At 43.0% G+C, this 20,269-nt stretch overlaps 1 protein-coding gene across 3 annotated transcripts in view; it reads right to left on the reverse strand.

Annotated features, from left to right (window-relative positions):
- veph1 (ventricular zone expressed PH domain-containing 1) overlaps positions 1-20,269 on the reverse strand; it is a 91,851-nt gene that overhangs the window by 39,939 nt on the left and 31,643 nt on the right. For 2 of the 3 annotated variants that reach the window (XM_017465734.3, XM_017465731.3), the window contains exons 6-9: positions 19,059-19,268; positions 7,786-8,006; positions 6,232-6,441; positions 5,305-5,600 (exon numbers count right to left, since the gene is read on the reverse strand). In XM_017465734.3, coding sequence (XP_017321223.1) covers positions 5,305-5,600; positions 6,232-6,441; positions 7,786-8,006; positions 19,059-19,268 — 937 coding nt within the window. Of the gene's footprint in view, positions 1-5,304; positions 5,601-6,231; positions 6,442-7,785; positions 8,007-15,135; positions 18,854-19,058; positions 19,269-20,269 lie in introns of those variants that run through there. The other variant, XM_053678190.1, reaches the window with a different exon arrangement.

The raw sequence follows: 20,269 nt of genomic DNA on the forward strand, positions 1-20,269 counted from the left end.
GGGGGGGGGGTGGGGGGGGGGTGGGCTTCCACTCTATAAAATGCCAGATGGGAGAAAGATTCATGGAGCAGCACTTAGTCACATCAGATTGTCAGTCAGTTACTGTGAAACCCTTCAAAGCTGTGATCTCTGCCTGCTATGACACATCGAAATGTGACATTACCTTCAATTTCCACATGTTCTGATGAATATGACTCAGCCCTGTACGTCCTGCTGTCTCTCACCCATTCAATAGCACACACACACACACACACACACACACACACACACACACACGAATGACCTTACTGTAGCTCTGTAGGGGAGGGGTTAGGTTTCAACAGTGGACCTGTTTGAACAGTCTCAAATGTAATACAGTACCTCATAGTAACTTTTAAATGGGAACAAATTTATTTAGATGGAACAACCTGTTTTTCTTTTGTTTGTTTGTTTGTTTTACCAGTCCTAAGAAAGAATTTTCCTTGAATTTAATGATAATGATAATGAGTCTTTATTGGTCACATATACAGTAGAGCACAGTGAAATTCTTTTCTTCGCATGTCAGGAAGTTGGGGTTAGAGTGCAGCCATGATACAGCGCCCCCTGGAGCAGAGACGGTTAAGGGCCTTGCTCAAGGGCCCAACAGTGGCAGCTTGAACCCCCGACCTTCCGATCAGTAACCCAGAGCCTTAACCGCTAAGCCACAATTATGAAATTGCACAAAAAAAATAAATCTTTGCGTCCAAAAAACCCCCAAAACAAAACAAAGAAAATCAGAGGTGTAAAACGTGTAAATCGGGAAAACCAACAGACTCAGAGCCAAGACTTTGGTTGTGATGTCAAACATGCTGATGTGGGAGGCTCCTGAATGGGACAAGACTCCGTCCTGACAACACCACAGCCATCCGTGACTAGGAGACTGACACACTGTCTCTCCTGTCAATCACTAGCCAATGATAGGAGTCTATGAGCTCATGTATGAGGAAGAGCACAGTTAGCACTTCCTCCCTTGCCTCCTACTCGGGACGTGGGAAGTGGAAAAAGATCAAATTGGGAGAAAATGCTGGTTTAAAGAAAACATGGTGTGGGTTAAATTAATGGTGACCTTTTTGTATTCAAACAAACGAAATTAACGCAGCCAGTATCATCCATCTCCTCAATGCATACGGTCACGTACAGTGTTCGCAACACAATGTATTGTTTCACGTGCTACCGTTACACTCCTAGTGCACTGTACAGTGTGTACAGATTTTTACTCTCCCTAAAGATTGAATTCTGGGATGGTGGGAAGACATCCTGTATTCCACACATCCTACATCCACACCACATGGTGTGCATCATGCACACTCACACTGACACACACTAGTGCTTTTAGAATGGACGTTGACACCAAGAAGCTTTATGGAAATCGGGATATAACAATTTTCTTTTAAAATCCATCTCCAATGAGCAAGCCAGAGGTGACAGCGGAAAGGGGAAAAAAAAACTCCTTGAGACAACATGAGGAAGAAGAAACCCTGAGAGGAACCAGACTCTCTCAAAAGGGAACCCATCATCACTGGATATCTATCCATCCACATATCCATCGCTTATCCTTCCTTGAGGGTCACGGGGGCCCTGGAGCCTATCCCAGGGAGCATGGAGCACAAGGCGGGGTACACCCTGGACACGGTGCCAATCCATCGCAGGGCATAATCACATACACACTCACACACCCATTCATACACTAGAGACACCAATCAGCCTACCATGCATGTCTTTGGACTGGGGGAGGAAACCGGAGTACCCGGAGGAAACACCCGCAGCACGGGGAGAACATGCAAACTCCGCGCACACAGGGCCACGGCGGGAATCGAACCCCCGACCCTGGAGGTGTGAGGCGAAAGTGTCGTTCAAGGTTGAACTTTAATTCTATCGTATCAAACTCGAGTTATCAACTGTTCAGTGATTGAGACCCGAGTGAAAACTGTTCTTAGCAGCTGCTGCCTTTAAGCTATCCAAGGAAGACCATTCGCAGCCATCTTTACAGCATCTGCATGGTACCATCCACTGTAAACCCATGGTGATCTTTAAGCTAATCATGCAGGGCCATCCTCAGCAGCAGCGAGTCATTTTCATGCGACTGTATTTACACCTAGGTGCAAGTTATTTATCTTAGCCGGTCGACATACTGGAATGTTCTGACCCGAAACCACTCACTGCTCAGCCCTCTCGGGTAATCCTGCAGGTACTGTTCAACCCAACACATCTGAGTGTAATATTATCATCAGTTTCCACATGTTCTGGCGAATATGACTCAACCCTCGAGCTCCTGCTGTCTCACACAAACATACACACATATGCACAGACTGATGAATTACCTTACTGTAGCTCTGTGGGGGAGATGGTGGAGTTATGAGCGTGCAGAACAGGAAATCTGCAGCGGAACGGCCAGAGAACGGCAGACCTACCCCAGAGCTGAACTGTTTTTCTACAGAAATCTACAGAGAGATGCGATGAAAACGACAGTCTACATTTTATAAACGGTGCCATTTGAACAACTTCTTAAACGCTGAATTTCGGAACTCCTGTTGGTGCTTGTGAAGGAGAACCAGCGGTCACTTGTAGAGCAGGAGGCATGAATTGTTGGAGTGGTGATGGAGGGGAAAAATGTGCATGACTCGGCTCTCTGTGAGCGGTACTGACTGTGCGAGACTCAGCACAACTGTGACACCTAATCAACCGCTTCAGTGAACTGTAGGCAGGAAATCCTTTACCTCGATGCAACTGGGACCTCTTCAGCAAGATGCACAGTACCTTGTGGGCTTGAGCGCTGGATAAATGTTTAGAAATGTTTATTGTTTTACAGTTGTTTTACTCATTACTCAATCCTCCCAGCTTATAGTGAACCCATTACTCAACCCTCCCAGTTTATAGTGAACCCATTACTCAACCCTCTCAGTTTATAGTGAACTCATTACTCAATCCTCCCAGTTTATAGTGAACTCATTACTCAACCCTCTCAGTTTATAGTGAACCCATTACTCAACCCTCCCAGTTTATAGTGAACCCATTACTCAACCCTCCAATCTTATAGTGAACCCATTACTCAATCCTATCAGCTTATAGTGAACCCATTACTCAACCCTCTCAGTTTATAGTGAACCCATTACTCAACCCTCTCAGTTTATAGTGAACTCATTACTCAATCCTCCCAGTTTATAGTGAACTCATTACTCAACCCTCTCAGTTTATAGTGAACTCATTACTCAATCCTCCCAGTTTATAGTGAACCCATTACTCAATCCTCCCAGTTTATAGTGAACTCATTACTCAACCCTCTCAGTTTATAGTGAACCCATTACTCAACCCTCTCAGTTTATAGTGAACCCATTACTCAACCCTCCCAGTTTATAGTGAACCCATTACTCAATCCTCCCAGCTTATAGTGAACCCATTACTCAATCCTCCCAGTTTATAGTGAACCCATTACTCAATCCTCCCAGTTTATAGTGAACTCATTACTCAACCCTCTCAGTTTATAGTGAACCCATTACTCAACCCTCTCAGTTTATAGTGAACCCATTACTCAACCCTCCAATCTTATAGTGAACCCATTACTCAATCCTATCAGCTTATAGTGAACCCATTACTCAATCCTCTCAGTTTATAGTGAACCCATTACTCAATCCTCTCAGTTTATAGTGAACCCATTACTCAATCCTCTCAGTTTATAGTGAACCCATTACTCAATCCTCTCAGTTTATAGTGAACCCATTACTCAATCCTCCCAGCTTATAGTGAACCCATTACTCAACCCTCCCAGTTTATAGTGAACCCATTACTCAATCCTCCCAGTTTATAGTGAACCCATTACTCAATCCTCCCAGTTTATAGTGAACCCATTACTCAATCCTCCCAGTTTATAGTGAACCCATTACTCAATCCTCCCATCTTATAGTGAACCCATTACTCAACCCTCCCAGTTTATAGTGAACCCATTACTCAACCCTCCCAGTTTATAGTGAACCCATTACTCAACCCTCCCAGTTTATAGTGAACCCATTACTCAACCCTCCCAGTTTATAGTGAACCCATTACTCAATCCTCCCAGCTTATAGTGAACCCATTACTCAATCCTCCCAGTTTATAGTGAACCCATTACTTAATCCTCTCAGTTTATAGTGAACCCATTACTCAATCTTCCCAGTTTATAGTGAACCCATTACTCAATCCTCCCATCTTATAGTGAACCCATTACTCAACCCTCCCAGTTTATAGTGAACCCATTACTCAATCCTCCCAGCTTATAGTGAACCCATTACTCAACCCTCCCAGTTTATAGTGAACCCATTACTCAATCCTCCCAGCTTATAATGAACCCATTACTCAACCCTCCCAGTTTATAGTGAACCCATTACTCAATCCTCTCAGTTTATAGTGAACCCATTACTCAATCCTCCCAGTTTATAGTGAACCCATTACTCAAACCTCACATTTTATAATACACTCATTACTCAATCCTCACAGTTTATAACTCACTCATTAATCAATCCTCAGTTTATAGCCCACTCACTACTCAATCCTCTCAGCTTATAGTACTGTTGTTATTCAATACTTTCAGTCTAGCACCCATTCATTACTTACTTAGCCTAAAGCCTCTTCATTACTCAATCCCCTTATAGTCCACTCTTTACTCAACCCACTGCTTTCAGCCTTATCTTAATTGTTGTTATCTTGTTATCTAATCTTATGTTATAGTATGTTATCTTAAAACCCCCTCACCGCTTAATCGACTCAACCACAAGCCCACTCAATATTCACTTCTTTTAGCCTAAAACTCTCCACCACAGTCTAAAGCCCATTTATTCTTTCAGCCTTATGAGCCTGCAAAAACTCAAGCAGACTGATGAATTGCCTTAATGTAGCTGTGTGGGTGAGTGTCGAATTACATCAATGTGGTGAACAGGAAGGCTGCCAGAGAACTGCACAGCAACTGAACACGAGTTTGACCCTTCCAGTACCACCTCTGAGCGATGAGATCGAGTCGAAAGCCCACCCACTACTCAATTCTTTTAGGCTAAATGATCATTACTGGAAAGTAGGCACTCGAGACAGTACAATAACAAGTACTAATAAATATGATAGTCCTCTGCTGATCCCTGGAAGGAAATTGTCTTCTTATGTCATCAATTATCACTGTTACTAAATCATAACATTTACATTCTATATCATTTCAGCTTGTGTTCAAATTTTACCAGCTTGGCCAAGCACGGCTGCTTGATTTGTAAAGCAACAATTGGTGGTCCAGTGGTCCGAATGATCATCTCTGATCTACCCTCGTACCTTCGATGATGCAATGCTCAGGAATCGGGATCTGCGTGACCATATCGGCGCAGAAGACTCGGATCTTCTCCAAGTTGTCCCGGAGGTGTTTCCATAGCCGGCCTCTTTCCCCGTGAAAAGCCGAGTCCTGGTGCTCACTGTGCTCTTCCTGAGCAAAAGAAGCTGCTGGATCGATCTCAGGGCGGAGGGTGGCCTCAATCGGGTAGTCCTCAGTATTTAGTTCCCCTTCTCTGTCCTGGATGCAGTCGGGATTCGTGGAGCGCGTCTGTACAGCGTGCAGAGCCAGACTCTTAGACCTGACAGAGTGGAGAGAGATTGGGGGTAACAGAGACGGATGCTAAAATAACAAACTGTGCTTATGTTCCTTGGCACGTCGTGCTTGATCTAGCTCACTAAAACCTTCAGCAGCATACTCCAGGTTGCACATTGGTACAGAGAAAGTACACAGCGTAATATATTAAGATATTCTTTCAATAATAATCAAGGGCAAGGCGAGACTTATTCTCACACGGTGACAGCTAATGCATAGTGTGAATGAGCGTCAGCTTTATTTCTTATAACCCAGCTGCACATTCCTTCCAAAACGATTTAATTCATCAACTCCACAGGCTACGTATCGTTGATATTTATTTATTATACACACAGCACTGTTGAATTCTGGATTCTGATTGGTCAGAAGGTGTTATTAATAGAGATTCATTCTCTATAACAGCAGCTGTGACGGTAGTGCAGCTACAAAATCACAAGTTTCTATTAATGCACTGGTTCTAACACTTTATCGTTTCTATAGTAACAGCTTGCACAGGGACTTGGATGAAGGACACGCCATGGAAACTTTTGAAGTTTTCTTTAAGGAGACATTCATTCAACATCTTCAGGACTTGCTGTTACACAGCAGGTGGGTGGAAAGACCTTAAACTCACTCACCGATTGAACCTGATGTCTCGGTGCTCGTCTCGTGCCACCTGGTCCAGGCTGTGACACCTTTGGGGTGCCGGTGAGACCCTCTCAGCTTCCTCTTGAGCCGCCGCCGCAGCCTCCTCCTCTAATTTCTCCTCAAAAGCCGGGATCTTCACGTCATCCCGCTTACTGGAATCGGATTCGCACCGCTTTGGATCTGCAACCTCCTTGCTTTCTCTGATATGCACACAAAACCACACACTCAGCCACTTGCCGCTCGTTTACATTAAATGTAACCATAAACAGATAAAAGTGTCCTCCTTTTAAAAAAAAAAAAATTATCGTGTGAGAGATTGGATGCAAGGTGTGCATGATTAGAATGAATGAGTGTTCTGGGAATTGCGGTCCATGGCGGCCGCAGTGCAGGATGGGAAATGTAGTCACTGGTTTGCTGTGATGTGACACTGTGTAAGAGGAATAAAACACTTCAGGTGTGCTGCTCTAGGAAAATAATCAACTTCAGGGTGGTAAGAGTGACTCCGTCACACCACCTTGTCAGTGATTATGTCCTATAACAGCTTGACACACTGAGTTTTATTCCTCAGCGGGGCAGTCTAACCTCTGACGGAGAGGAGAGATTATATTAAGCATTTTTTAGCATTAAGCAGTCAACGCAATTACCAAACCGAAAAACCGACAAGGCCATAAGGGAGAGATTTCAGCAGTCAGAATGATGGAGCATGCCATAAAAACGACTCCCGTCTTTCCTCCATCACATGCGTCTATTTTATTTGCGCTCCCTTTATCCTTCTGTCCATCATCATCATCATCATCTTAAAATAAATAAATAAATAAATAAATTACAATCCCACATTTCTCCATCAGGTCGCCTTCTTTTTCTTAAAGACGCATTTTATCCAAGAAGCTCTCAGCCTGGTCTATTTGGGCGAATTTGATTCCAGAGTTCACGTCTGAAGGAATCCATCATTTTTTTTATGTGCCAACAATAACGTGAGAGCCGGGCGCTGACGTGCTGCTTTCATTATACCGGGACCCAAGCGAAGAGGAAGAGATTGGACGCAGAGGCTATGATACTGTAACAAAACCAGAAATGTGGTTAGGACACGCACGGCTCGTTTCTACAATTGCGTAATGACTTCCTTTACATTCTGAGCAGCGAGTGAAAGCAAACAGACTTTAAACTGAGAAAACGTGAGGAAGAGAGAGAGAGAGAGAGAGAGAGAGAGAGAGAGAGAGAGAGAGTCTGGGGAACAGATGGGAAAATAAAGAATATATTCTATACAGTTAGGGTTGTGTGTGCATGTGTTGCATGAGTCTTCAAAATCATTGGTTTGTATGACATGTTCTCACAAATAAACAACAACAACAACAACAATACTCATCCTCCTCCTACTACTACTAAGTTTTATTTTTATGTTCAACATCCAAAATCGTAACTTCTGCTTACTGTAGTTGTTGATCTTAGATCTCGGTGTAATACAGCATTACTTATCTGCTTTAATAATTATCCCAGCGCAAGGTCCTCACTATACCTATAGTAAGGTAAATATGTGTGTGTACCTGCATGGTGTTAAAGGATCAGCCTGTAACCTGCGTCCCAGCAGTCGAGCGATGGCGCTGAAGCTGTTGCTCATGCGGTAGATGTCTTTGGCACCTCCGCCAATGATGGCGCTGTAGCGCTCGGTCACGCTGTGAATCTCCAGCAGCACTGTGTGATGGACGCTGTGCTCCATACATGCCAACAGTGACACCAGGTACTGTAGAGCCTCCCGTGCCAGAGCCTACACACACACACACACACATACTCTGCTTCACGCTAGGGTTTAGAAAAAATGGTTTATTCCGAACGCTGTTGGGATTCGTGTTCAAATTACGGCAGATTACACCACCACAGCGCTGACGATTTCCCAAACTGGTCCGAAGGTGTTGATGAACGTTCTCTAACAGCAGCTCTGACTCGTTATCTTTCTGTAGTAACAGCTAGGGACTTGTACCTAGGACCCGTCATGTAAACAAATAAAAAACCTTGTGTAATTGTTCATATGGTGAAAATTTCTCTAAGGGGAGGTTTATTTAACCTCTATTTATGGAAGGAGTCTCCAGTGTCAGCGGTAAAGCTTCAAGAGAATGAAGAAAGAAGGCTAAAATGTATGATAGAACGTATAAAGTCAACAGATACAAAGTATGACTTACATATCATAAAATGTTATGATTTTACGGAGATGCCAGTGAACCGGACCCTTCTTCTCTCCGGACCTGCCTGACCCGTCCTGATGCTCCTCCTACCTCTGGATGGAGCTCTCATCGACTGGAGGCTACAGCCTGGAGATCGCTGAGGACGGTACCGCTTGAAGTACCACGGAAATGGTTTTGGACCTCAGTTCCACACGGACGTTCTCGCTGTGGTCGCTGGGACTACGGTTGCTGCGATGGCCTCGGGACTGCGATTACCACATGCAGTTTTACACTCGGATGAGGACGGGTTCCCTTCGGAATCCGGTTCCTCTCAAGGTTTCTTCCTTATATCACCTCAGGGAGTTTTTCCTCACCACCGTCACCACCGTCTCGCTCAATAGGGATAAATCCACACACTTAAAATCTCCATCCTGCGTTTATATGTTTCTATAAAGCCGCTTTGTGACAACGGCCATTGGTAAAAGTGCTACACAAATAAAACTGAATGGAATTGAATTGAATAAACAGTATTAAACGGTGGTAGATAGATCAGGGTAAGCGTTAGTGCTCCTGGGACTCTTCACTATAGCTGGTGATAATCGTTTGCTAGGAATTTTCAAGCAAATTAGCACCAGAAGTGCTTTCTTGTTTAATCAAGGCAAGCTGCTTCAGATTTGTATCGGTTGCCTGTAATGCGGTACAGTCACTAGTCTGATATGTCCGGCACGAGTGCGTTTGTGACTCAGTCGATGCGGCTCTGACTCAGTCGCTTTGGTTTTTGACGTCCATCCAAAGCAGCTGGAAATCCCATCACCGTTTGTCTGTGAGGATTTCTGATTTCCTTTTAGAAAAATTGGAACCAGCCTTGGCAGCGTCATCGCCATATCATTAACAACAGATATGGATCAAAAGGGAAGGAGAACAAAACAGAGAAATGTCTGATACCGTAATAAACCGAGGTCAGCGGTTAATCGTGGTTTAAGGTGACTCAGTAAAAGCGTTCGAGCTTTCCAGGAGTGAAACACATGTAACTGCACGTGTAAACATCTGGGAGCGTTTAAATTGGACACCAGCTTGGCTCCAGAGGCCCGCTGATTCAATAAAGCTGGATTCAAATCTCCACTTACGTCCCCGACGAGCCGGCCAGAAGGGCCTTTATCTAGCTTAATCATTTCCTAAAAATCATTAGAGCTGTATGCTGACTGCAACTTCTTAGAAGTCATCTGGTGCGCTGTTGCTTCAGCTTTTCCCTCGTCATCAGAGCGAATACGGTGCAGCGACTAGCGTATCTTGTAAGAACAGGACGCTTAAGGATGCTTTCACGCCTATTGGTCCGTTCGCCGAGTCTGAATCGGAGCCGAACGTACATAAACTTGAGTTGACGCTAAATAGACGATTCGATTATTTCTCGATCTGAATCTCCAGAACACACGGCGTTTCTGCAGTGCTACAGCTCTGTCCTTTGGCTCAGTTTAGCAGCTCACAACAAAAAAAAAAAAAATACACTGCAACCAAAAACACATGATTTGATTCACTCCCTGCACTCGAGTCGATTCAGAGTCGACTCACTTTCTCCATGAACTAGAGCTGACTTGAAAGCAGATCCCAAAACACCTCGCTTAGATGCTCTCAGACTATATATATGCCCTCAAATAGATGCTCTCATTTCCCTAAATGTCGAGTGTCCTCGTGTAAGTTGTCACTATAGAAACCATTACTAATTAGAACAAGCATATTAAAACAGACTTTACAGCTGGAACTACCATCTGCACCGTGCTTTTATAGAAAACTAGTTAGAATCAAGCGTCCGCCAGCGCTGAGGTATAATAAATAATTACCAACGTGATTCGACTGTAACGAGAAGGTGTTCACTGCCTATAAGGACCTCAGAAGAAAGCCGTCATGCTTGGCTAGAGATCAAGCAGCTTTTCCTAACGGCTGCACCTGCTTCTCGACGTGGTGTTTTTAATGGCAGTTTGGAGAGAGAACGTGTCAATGTTCGGGCAGCGTGTCAGGGTGGTTACAGCTCAGGCAGAAATCTACTCCTCAGAACCGTTAGTGTAGCTAATGCCGAACGAACTCAATAGCGCGCACTGTTGACAGTCCACGTGGGAGTCACGGGCACGGCCGAGAACGAGACCTGCCGGGGGGGTTGCGAGATGTCCATGAAGGAACCCGAGATGCTCTTTGTCCGTGTGGAAGCATTTAAAGGACTCTCATGCTGACCGATGGAAAACTGTAGGGATGAAAGCGTCGTGTCTGTGGGAAAGTACAGATGTCTATGAAATCAGTGCGAGCTGAACCGTCTTACTTACGATTTGAGACGTGGAGTGGACAGGCATGTTCTTTCCAGATGGCTGACAACTGTCCAACTTTAAACTTTCACCACAGCTCAAGGACGTGGCTCAAGGACATGATTAAATGAGGTCCTGGACATGGGCAGTGATTGGTTAATCTTGAATTTTTTAAGGTTAATTTAGGTCTTTGGAAGATCAGAAGATTGGAAGATCGAAATCTGACCAGATAATGATGAAGGCCCTTAAACCTCAATGACTTGTACTGCATCCTTTCTTAATTGTAAGTCGCTTGAATAAAAATGGCTACCAATCGAGGCAAGTATATCACTTTGGTTAAAAAGGCTAGGAAATCCTAGACGAGGGGGTTTTAGAAGAGTCGTAAAATGTAACCTATAGGCAAGATGTCTTACAAGTCAACATTCATTCGCTTCTCTTCAGTAAGCACTTTATCACAGTCAGGGTCATGGTGGATCTGGTACCTGTTTCTGAGTAAACACTGGAATACACCATGAAAGGGAATGCCTACGGGGCGAATTAGCATAACCAATCCGCCTACCTACCAGAAACCCGAGAACCCGGAGTAAACATTTCAGTCATCTGGCTGACACTTTTTTTTCTTTTTTTTTTCTTCCTAAAAGCAAAAGCAGATGCGTTTTAAGGGTCTTGCTCAAGAACCCGACAGCCTCCATGGAGGAACCCGACACGGACAGAAACCTGAGCTCAGAACGAGGCGGCAGGAACCCCGGAGCTCTTAGACAGCAAGGCTACCCTCTGTACTCCCCAAAACATGTAGCATAACAAACGTGAATATCTAGATCGATGCACTACACCCATTTTCATGCTCGCATGAATAACACGATGTGGCTTTAATACTTAACCACGCTATTTATATAAAGAACATAATTATGCATACAGAAGCTAACGGGTTTTTTTTTGTTGTTGTTGTCGTTTCATAGTGCTTACACACCACCTCTTCTGAAACCAAAACAATATCCTTGCCAAACACTCGAACACTGATCTCCGCCTCAGTGTTTAAAATACCATTTAGTGGTCGAGTATGACATGGCCAAAAAAAAAAACCAAGTGGTGATGGTGGTGGTGTTACTAGTAATAAAAACAAACAAAAATAACGACCCGCAGTTACAGCGGAAACACAAACAAAGCACACAAACAGAACAGTTCTGTAGCACACCGATGGTACATAGTTTTCAGCTGCATGGAACCCTAAATGTGGATATTTTGAGTCATGGACACAGACGTCTTTCTTTTTTCGTTTTTTTTTTTTATTGTTTAGAGACGTTCACTTTTAAAGACGTTCGGCCAAACCAGGATTGCAAAAGCAAACCATGGGACGCGTTTTACTGCTGGCACATCGACAGACAGCTCCTGGAAAATGGGGTGCGTTCTTCCCAAAGTTCCACTTCATGCCTCTGTCGACACATTCTGGATGCCTTTACTGGGTTATTCGGAGAACCCGCCCTCAGCTCGGAGGACGTGATGGATGTTCCCTCAGAGTGCAGTTCACCGTGCGTGCATGTGGTGACCAAATGCCTTCTCTCTCCCTGACACTCGGCAGCGCCACGAAGTTCTGGTTCTGTGTTCCCGTATTAGTCCTGCAGGATTCCTAGTACTGCAGAAACGGTTGGTGAGGTCATCGCTCGCACGGTCCACTACGAATGATAGATGTGTTATTTCCCGTATGTGTCTAAGCCGCTTGTGAGAACTGACCGCTGGAGACGCTAAGCATGTTGAAACGTCTAAACGACACAAAATCACAGACCGCAGTTTAATAATGATTTTTGAAATCACTTTATTAGTTCGAAGTCTTGATGTGAGACCGAGTTCCCAGTTCTCTCTCGCTCTCTCGGATCACATGCTAGACTGGGACATTAGGAAATGGCTTCATTTTAATATATATATATTTTTTTTTTAAAGTTATTTTAAAAGTTTTAATATCACTTTACACACCTTCGCACTAGAACCATGTGGTTTCATGCGTCCAATGAGAAAGCAGGCCAATCAATTGGAACTTTTTCAAAGAATCCTTGCTGTTTAATTGTTGGAATGTCCTTTCTTTCTCTTTTAATCATTTGTTTATCTTTTGATGTTTTTTTTTTTTTTTTTTTTAAAAACATAAATTTAAAAAAAATCGCAACATTTTGGGATATTCTTCTGTAATAAGATTCTCAACTGGAATAGGAAAGAACGTGCAAAATTCCCAGATTTCTATCGATCTCTATTTATATATACAGTGCCCTCCAATAATATTGGCACCCTTGGGAAATACGAGCAAAGAAGGCTGGTGTATATATATATATATATATATATATATATATATATATATATATATATATATATAATATGTATATTCGCCTGAACGGCCAATCCATCAGTCTCTAGCAGTCAAACGTGATGCAGCTGAAGCACACTTGGCTGATCCTGTCCCACCGCTGCAGAGCTGTAATGTGACTTGATGGATGTTTCGTGGTACAGTACATCACACTCACTCTGCACGGTCATAATCCGATCATTAATCAGACTCGACCATCTGCATCGCTGCACGGCGGAACGACTGTAAAATACCCCCGACAATTCCACTGTCGTTACACTAGACCACGCACTCAACGCCAGAGATAATACAAAATAATCTAACAGTAAGTATTTCTTGCTTATAGCTTATAAAAATAAGATGAGAAATGACAGAAAAAAGGGGATGCAACAACGAGCTAGATAAAATAAAAGACTAAAAACACTTCTCATCCTTGGACTTGTTTACAGCTCCTTGGTCTTCATGATGAGGTCTGGTTTCTATGAAATGGGACGGTTAAAGATTGGAAAGAGACCAGCTGACATTTTCTCCATCTACAACTGTCCAGTTTCTGTGATCCTGAGCTCTCGGTTGACACGAGTGGAACGCCAAGTGGTCTATTATTGGTGTCGCTAAGAAACGTATGAACTCCACAGACTGCTGTGGGTGCAAATCCCAAGTCGTCAGCAGTTTTTAAAATACTCAAACTCGTGGTCAACATATTAGGGATCGCATTGTCCTTCAATCTGATGTCTGACGTAGAGTAAACTCAGGCTTTTGCCCTGTATCCGCATGACTTGATGTGCCGAGCTTCTGCCACGCGACCGATCAACCCCCGAATGTTAGGACGCCGAATTAAAGAACGTTTCTCGACGACGTTTTCTACATACGTTCTATCGCACTGCTGTGGTCAGTCACCATTTCTTCAGAACGTCTTCGCAAGAGAAGCTTGAAAGCTGGCTGACGGAGAACATCTGAGAAGGAACATCTGGAAATAGATCGAATTTTTTTCCCCCCGTGCACATTTTTTTTTAAAGTAACAAACGTTTTAGTATTGCAGTGATTGAAGTTTCTGAACGTAAAGGACAGACTGGTGTATGGCTCGTGGTTCAGAGCGGACTGCCAGCGATGACTCACTGAAGTGAACCAGTTAATCAGCTGTGTAAGAGATGTGAGAATTCCCCGTCAGTGAAGACACGGGAATGCTGCTGGATGCGTCATTTCGAAGAACGCTAACGTTTCAGGGCCGGTGAGAGTACATTTTAAGATGTAGTAAGAAAACGCTCTCACGTGCCAACTGAAGGGAAAACTGAAGATTCACAGCGTGGAAAAAGAAACTTCCCTGCTCACTAGTCATCAGAACTGAATCAAAACTCACAGGAGGGACATATGTACGTTGACATATGTAAGCGTATATAAAATAAAACACTTGGGGAAATGTTGTTCAGGGAAAATAATCTAGGACTACGTTTACACGGCCACGGATCTTATTATGGACTTTATTTCAAATAAGACAATATTGTGATTAAGATGGCCTTTTAGAATACTCCTTTCATGTTCCTGTTTTACGTGTTATACAACGTAGATGGATTAACGGCGCACGTCATTACGTCACCGCGCCACGCCGTCCGACGTCGCTCCAGAATTTCACGTATCGGCATACAGTCGGTCTTCGTTATGGGACCGTATACAGTTTTGGCTGTTTTTATTTTTAATTTTACGAAAGCATCAAGTGCGGTTAATTATTTGTCGTTCTGTACGTGCAAATAGACGACTGATATATATATATATATATATATATATATATACATACTGACTGCTATATATATATATATATATATATATATATATATATATATATATATATATATATATATATATATATATAAATATATATATACTGACTGCTATATATATATATATATATATATATATATATATATATATATAAATAAATATATATATATATATATATACTGACTGCTATATATATTTATATATATATAAATATATATATATATATATATATATATATATATATATATATATATATATATATATATATATATACATACTGACTGCTATATATATATATATATATATATATATAGAGAGAGAGAGAGAGAGAGAGAGACATGTATTTCACCTACTATATAGTAGGCAAGTACGCGGTTTGGGACGCAGTCGTACTGTCTTGTTTGCCGTGTGTGTACGTGTCCTGTCTCACAATGCGGTGGAAACTCCCACACGACGTTAATAGTGTGATTAAAGTGTGTACGTGTCTGTAACGCACGTCGATAACGCGACTAAAACAGAAAAACTCCTGAGTGTGACTTTAATCGGATTAAGGTCATCAATAATCTCTGTTTACGTGCTAGTTTCTTAATCAGAGTATCGTCTTGATCGGGTTCATATCGGATTTTCGTCGTCCATGTAAACGCACCGACCGACCGAGTAGAATGATGGAGCGGAGTTACCGAGGTCGCTCCAGAGTTGATCATTGTACTATAACAGCACATCCTCAGTGTGTTCGGGTCCGCTTATACCACAGCAATTTGCCAACAAATACAAATTTCTATACATTAAATAAGTTGTTCTTTTTAATGTGGATTTATTTATTTATTAACAACCCGTTACAGCTTTACCTCTGACTGTTACAAAGCACGGGGACTGGAGACTCCTTCCACAATCTCTTTGATGTGTTTATTAAACTAGCTCCGTAGTTAACATGAGCTTCGCTCGGGAGAGCTTCCCATGCTGTTTTTGGTGAAAATATATTTATGGTTATCTAAAGTTGGGGGTTATAGAAATTCTCCCAGAATTCATCCACAATAACATCTGACACGCATTCCCAGGCCACCGCATCGCACATTATACACTCTAGGTGCTAGCAAAGGAGATCTAGAGTGCGTGTGTGTGTGCGTGCTGAAATATTTGCTATGTGGACTCCTCTCGTCTCTCCTTTTTACCCTGCCAACTTTTTTCTGAGGTGTTTAATTTCAAGGGTGAGGGACTTAAGCGTTTCCTGCAACCTGAGTAAACAGAACAGAAAGAGAGAGAGAGAGAGAGAGAGAGAGAGAGAGAGAGAGAGAGAGAAGAGGGTAATCTGTTGAGTCCACAGATAGACAACTGCTAAATAAACAAATAAATAAATAAATAAACCTGAATAAGCAGTCAAGGACATTGCAAGCGTGAGGAAGCACTGTCAAAAAGAAATGTTTGTAATAAATGTATAACCCCTCAATCACACTAGCAAGGAGACGAGTCACTTGTATCGCTTATAGTTTGTCTGTTGTGGGCTTGTGGTGACCACTACTGTTGTCACTTGTGGGCGTGGCCTATCCAACGTTGTTCTTCTTCCCCAGTTGTTACGATCAGAAGTGGTAGTAGCTATCGAAAGCTAACTCGCTAAACAGCATGGCTGTTTTATTTACATGCTAAACGCTACATGCTACAGGTATCATGCAAGATTGGTTTGCAGATTAGCTACGCTTTGTACACTCACCAGAGGCGCCGATGATCTCCGCTACTTCCTGCTAAGCTTTACTGTTCTTCGTACACGTTGAATGAGAGCTTGTATGTGACAGGATAAGATGAAACCACGGAAGTTTTCTTCCATTTTGTTTTTGGCTCCAAACAGTAAATAAAAACCGATAAGCCGCGGTCTTACCTAATTTCCAAACGTCACTCGCTGCTGCGCGTGAAGTCGTGGCTCCGCGCCGCGCGCGTACGTATGATATATACGCGCAAGTGTGCGTGATGGATAAGGCGTGTTCCTGATTTATGTTCTTCATTTCATAAGGAGGGCTTTTGTTTAACTTGCCATGGCTTTGAGGAGAACACCGGGGAAGCTGGGGAGAAAGGATTAGCGCACGGTGCGAGAGACACAGCACAGAGAAACACAGGAAGGGGGTTGAAGAGAGAGCCTGCAAAACGAGAGGTAGTTCGGTAATAACGCGCTCGCGCACGTTCAGTCCAATGACCAAGAAGAGCAGAGAGAAACGCCTCGTTCTCAGTCCTCCTGCTTTCACCAGCACGATGAAGCAATTGTGTTAACACAACAAAATCTGCTGGAGCAAACAGAGCGTCGTGCCAGCACACAAAGACGTGGCGCAATATCTTACTGGAAATGTACGCTTTCTATCTCGACATCACCCTTCAATTCAGTCGATTGCGAAAACATGCGATTTTGGGCATTAAAACCTCGAATGTACAGTCTAACGTGAGTTAGTATTGAGAACGTGGCATGTAGGTGTTATTGCGTCATAACACGCGAGAGCCAATCGTGTTCCAGTATGCAAATGCAAACAAAGAAACACTGCTGTTTCACGATTTGAAGGTGAGCGGTAGAGACTTGGAGCTTTTCCCAATGTTTGTGCCTCTCCATACTTTATTTATTACTGAACGTTTGAGAGACAGTAAGATAGAAAAATACACTCAAACAATCCTGTTTGCTTTGTTGTATTATTATCTAGATGACCATTCTCCAACACGTGCACAAGGTTGCATAGAAACTACTGATGGATCAATAGCATGTCGTTCAGCCAGAGGTGTTTAGTATTCTTTCATACTGATCCTGAAATAAACAACCTACTTAGTGTTAATCGATTAAGGATGTCTCATGACGTTTTATTTTTTTTTAGCTCTACAGTCTAAACAGGGGCTGTGAAAAGTGTGTTCGTGCACTTAGGCTACTAGACTTGTTCTTTTAAAATGTTAGCTAGTTGATTTGTACATCGACCAACTACAGACTCGAGTAGGGACGCAGTAGAGAGTTTAATTTCACGTCTGCACAGCTCAAAGTACAGGCTTTTTGTGTCAAGAACAATTAGTACGAGCTATTACCGATAACTAAGCTGCCGATGATAATAATAATAATAATAATAATAATAATAATAACTAACCCGATAGATTTTAAAACTGATACTGAATGATAACACTGAAAGTTAAAATATTGCTGAGCTTTATTACAAACACAAACAGCACTGACCATACCATGAAAACGTACTGTACGTCTTTAAAAATTAAATAAATATATAAATAGGAACTATTAATAAAATAGTGAAGTAAATAAAAGCGGAACCGAAAAGTAACACGCCGAATGACAAATAAAAACAGAGACGTCGAGAATGAATCAAAAAAAACACTGCACAACAAAATTAGTCAGTGCTAGTTTTTATTTCACCTGTAGAGGCCGCTCTCGTGCTGTATAACGAAAGCGGACCCTCCTCAGCCGCTAATACGACAGACGCGACCGGGAACAACTATCTGTGTGGATTTTTGCCGATAAGTTACCGGCCAGCAATTGGTTATCGGTGCAGATTAATCGGCAAAACCGATCAATCGGTCGACCTCTAGTGTGTAGACATTTCTTCCCCCTCACCTAGCATTTGTTGCACCCATTCAACTCCTCGTGTTGAGTTTTATGCCATAGTTCCTCTTGATATTTTCACAGACCACAGTTTGGAGTGCAGTTTGCGCTGCTCTGATCGTCGCTAACCGAGAAATACGTCCAGATCGCGGCCGTTCCGTGTCGTTGATTAGCACGACAACGTACGCTAGGCGTACGCCACACAGCATGACTTGAGGTAGTGGATGCTGGTATTGAAGCATTTTCACATGTATGAATAAATGAGCATGCTATCAGACCTGATACCGGTATCCGTAGCGATGCTAATCTAATCTAATGGTCACCATCACATCGCATCGCACCGCATCACGATCCGAACTCGAGATGAAGTTGTTAAATGGTCTGCGTGCAGTGTTGAAACTCGTCTGGTGAAAACAAGACCGTCTGAAAGATATCCTTCCGAGAATTCTTCTTAGCCGTGTCCGTCCATCACAATGTCTGGAAAAACGGTCGACGCTAAATAATGCCAAATTGGTCTCTAGTGTGCACTGTGAGGCATATCAAATGATAATAAAAATGTGCATTTATGCTGTATCTCTGACATTTCATGTCTAACTAAAGCTCTTTCTATGACCGCGCTGAGAATTCTAATATTCGTCTCCAAATTTTAAAAAAAAGGTGTGTGTAAATATCTGGTGCTCACCTCACTGGTCAGACCGACCGCCCCGTAGATCTTAGCTACATGTCCCAGCAGCCCTGGCGTCTGCTGACCCACGGTCCTCAGCGCTGGGAGAAACGGGCTCAGTGAGGCGGGGCTAACCTTTGCTATATTCACCAACACGGCGAGGAGGGCGTCGCTCGAAGAGGCGTCACTCAGGTGATCGATCAGAGACGGCACGAGACAGGTCAACACCTGGGACGGTGGGAGAAGACAGATTTAAAAGGGTGAATGATCAGAATACACAAATACACACCGCAGTTCTGAGATAATGGTAGCAAAAAGCCAAGTAAAAAAAAAAAACTGTAAAAAACGAACGAAAGTCGACGGGAAAAAAAAACAAAAAACAAAAAAACGCACACCAAGAGTGTTTAACGATGTGGCCTCTGGATTCGGGGGGGGGTCTGGTAAAAATAGCAAAACGTTTCTTTTTCACGTCTCTTGAGGTTACGATCTGGTCCCGTCCAGTATGGGCTGCGTTGTGATTGGCTCATTGAAGAGCTGCCCACCCCCCCTCCTAATGAATTCCTGATTCTCCGCAGTGCTTTTTCAGAGAAAAAAAAAAACGAGAGAGAGAGAAAGAGAAAGAATGAGACGTAAGGAATTTTTCCAAGAAAATCTTCATTTGTTTACTCATCTGCTGATTTAATAACTAAAAAAGAAATCTGGAGACAAATCCACAGTCATACAGATATTTCTGTTCTGACTTCTGACAAGGACTTTAGTCGGAATAAGAAAAATCCTGAGTCACCCAAACCTTACACATCTGCTCCAAGCGTATGTGTTAGAGTATAATAAATAATCCTCTGCTTATCCTGTCTGGACCTTCAGGGCTCAGCACTGGTCGTAAATATGTTCCCGAACCCTGCCACAGGGTCACGAGAGGCCACGGGCGAGTGGACATGAGAGGGCAGAGAGAGACAAAGGTGAGAGCACAGAGAGGACAGACTGGGGAGTCGTGTCTGTGCTTACGTGAGGAACGTGACTCGGAGGTTTCACGAAGCTTCACAACGTGAGAAGCGTCCGCTGGAGCACGGTGAGACAACGCGGCGTGCTCATCAGCCAGGGACGGCTTCCTTTTGCGTTTTAATCAAGCAAAAACAAACAGAAAAGTGTAGCACACAGTATATACTACATGTAGAATATACAGTTAACCAAAGTGCTGTGCATACACACTTTATTACCCTTACTCGTTC

The sequence above is a fragment of the Ictalurus punctatus genome, chromosome 4, assembly GCF_001660625.3.
Source record: "Ictalurus punctatus breed USDA103 chromosome 4, Coco_2.0, whole genome shotgun sequence".
Lineage (NCBI taxonomy): Eukaryota > Metazoa > Chordata > Actinopteri > Siluriformes > Ictaluridae > Ictalurus > Ictalurus punctatus.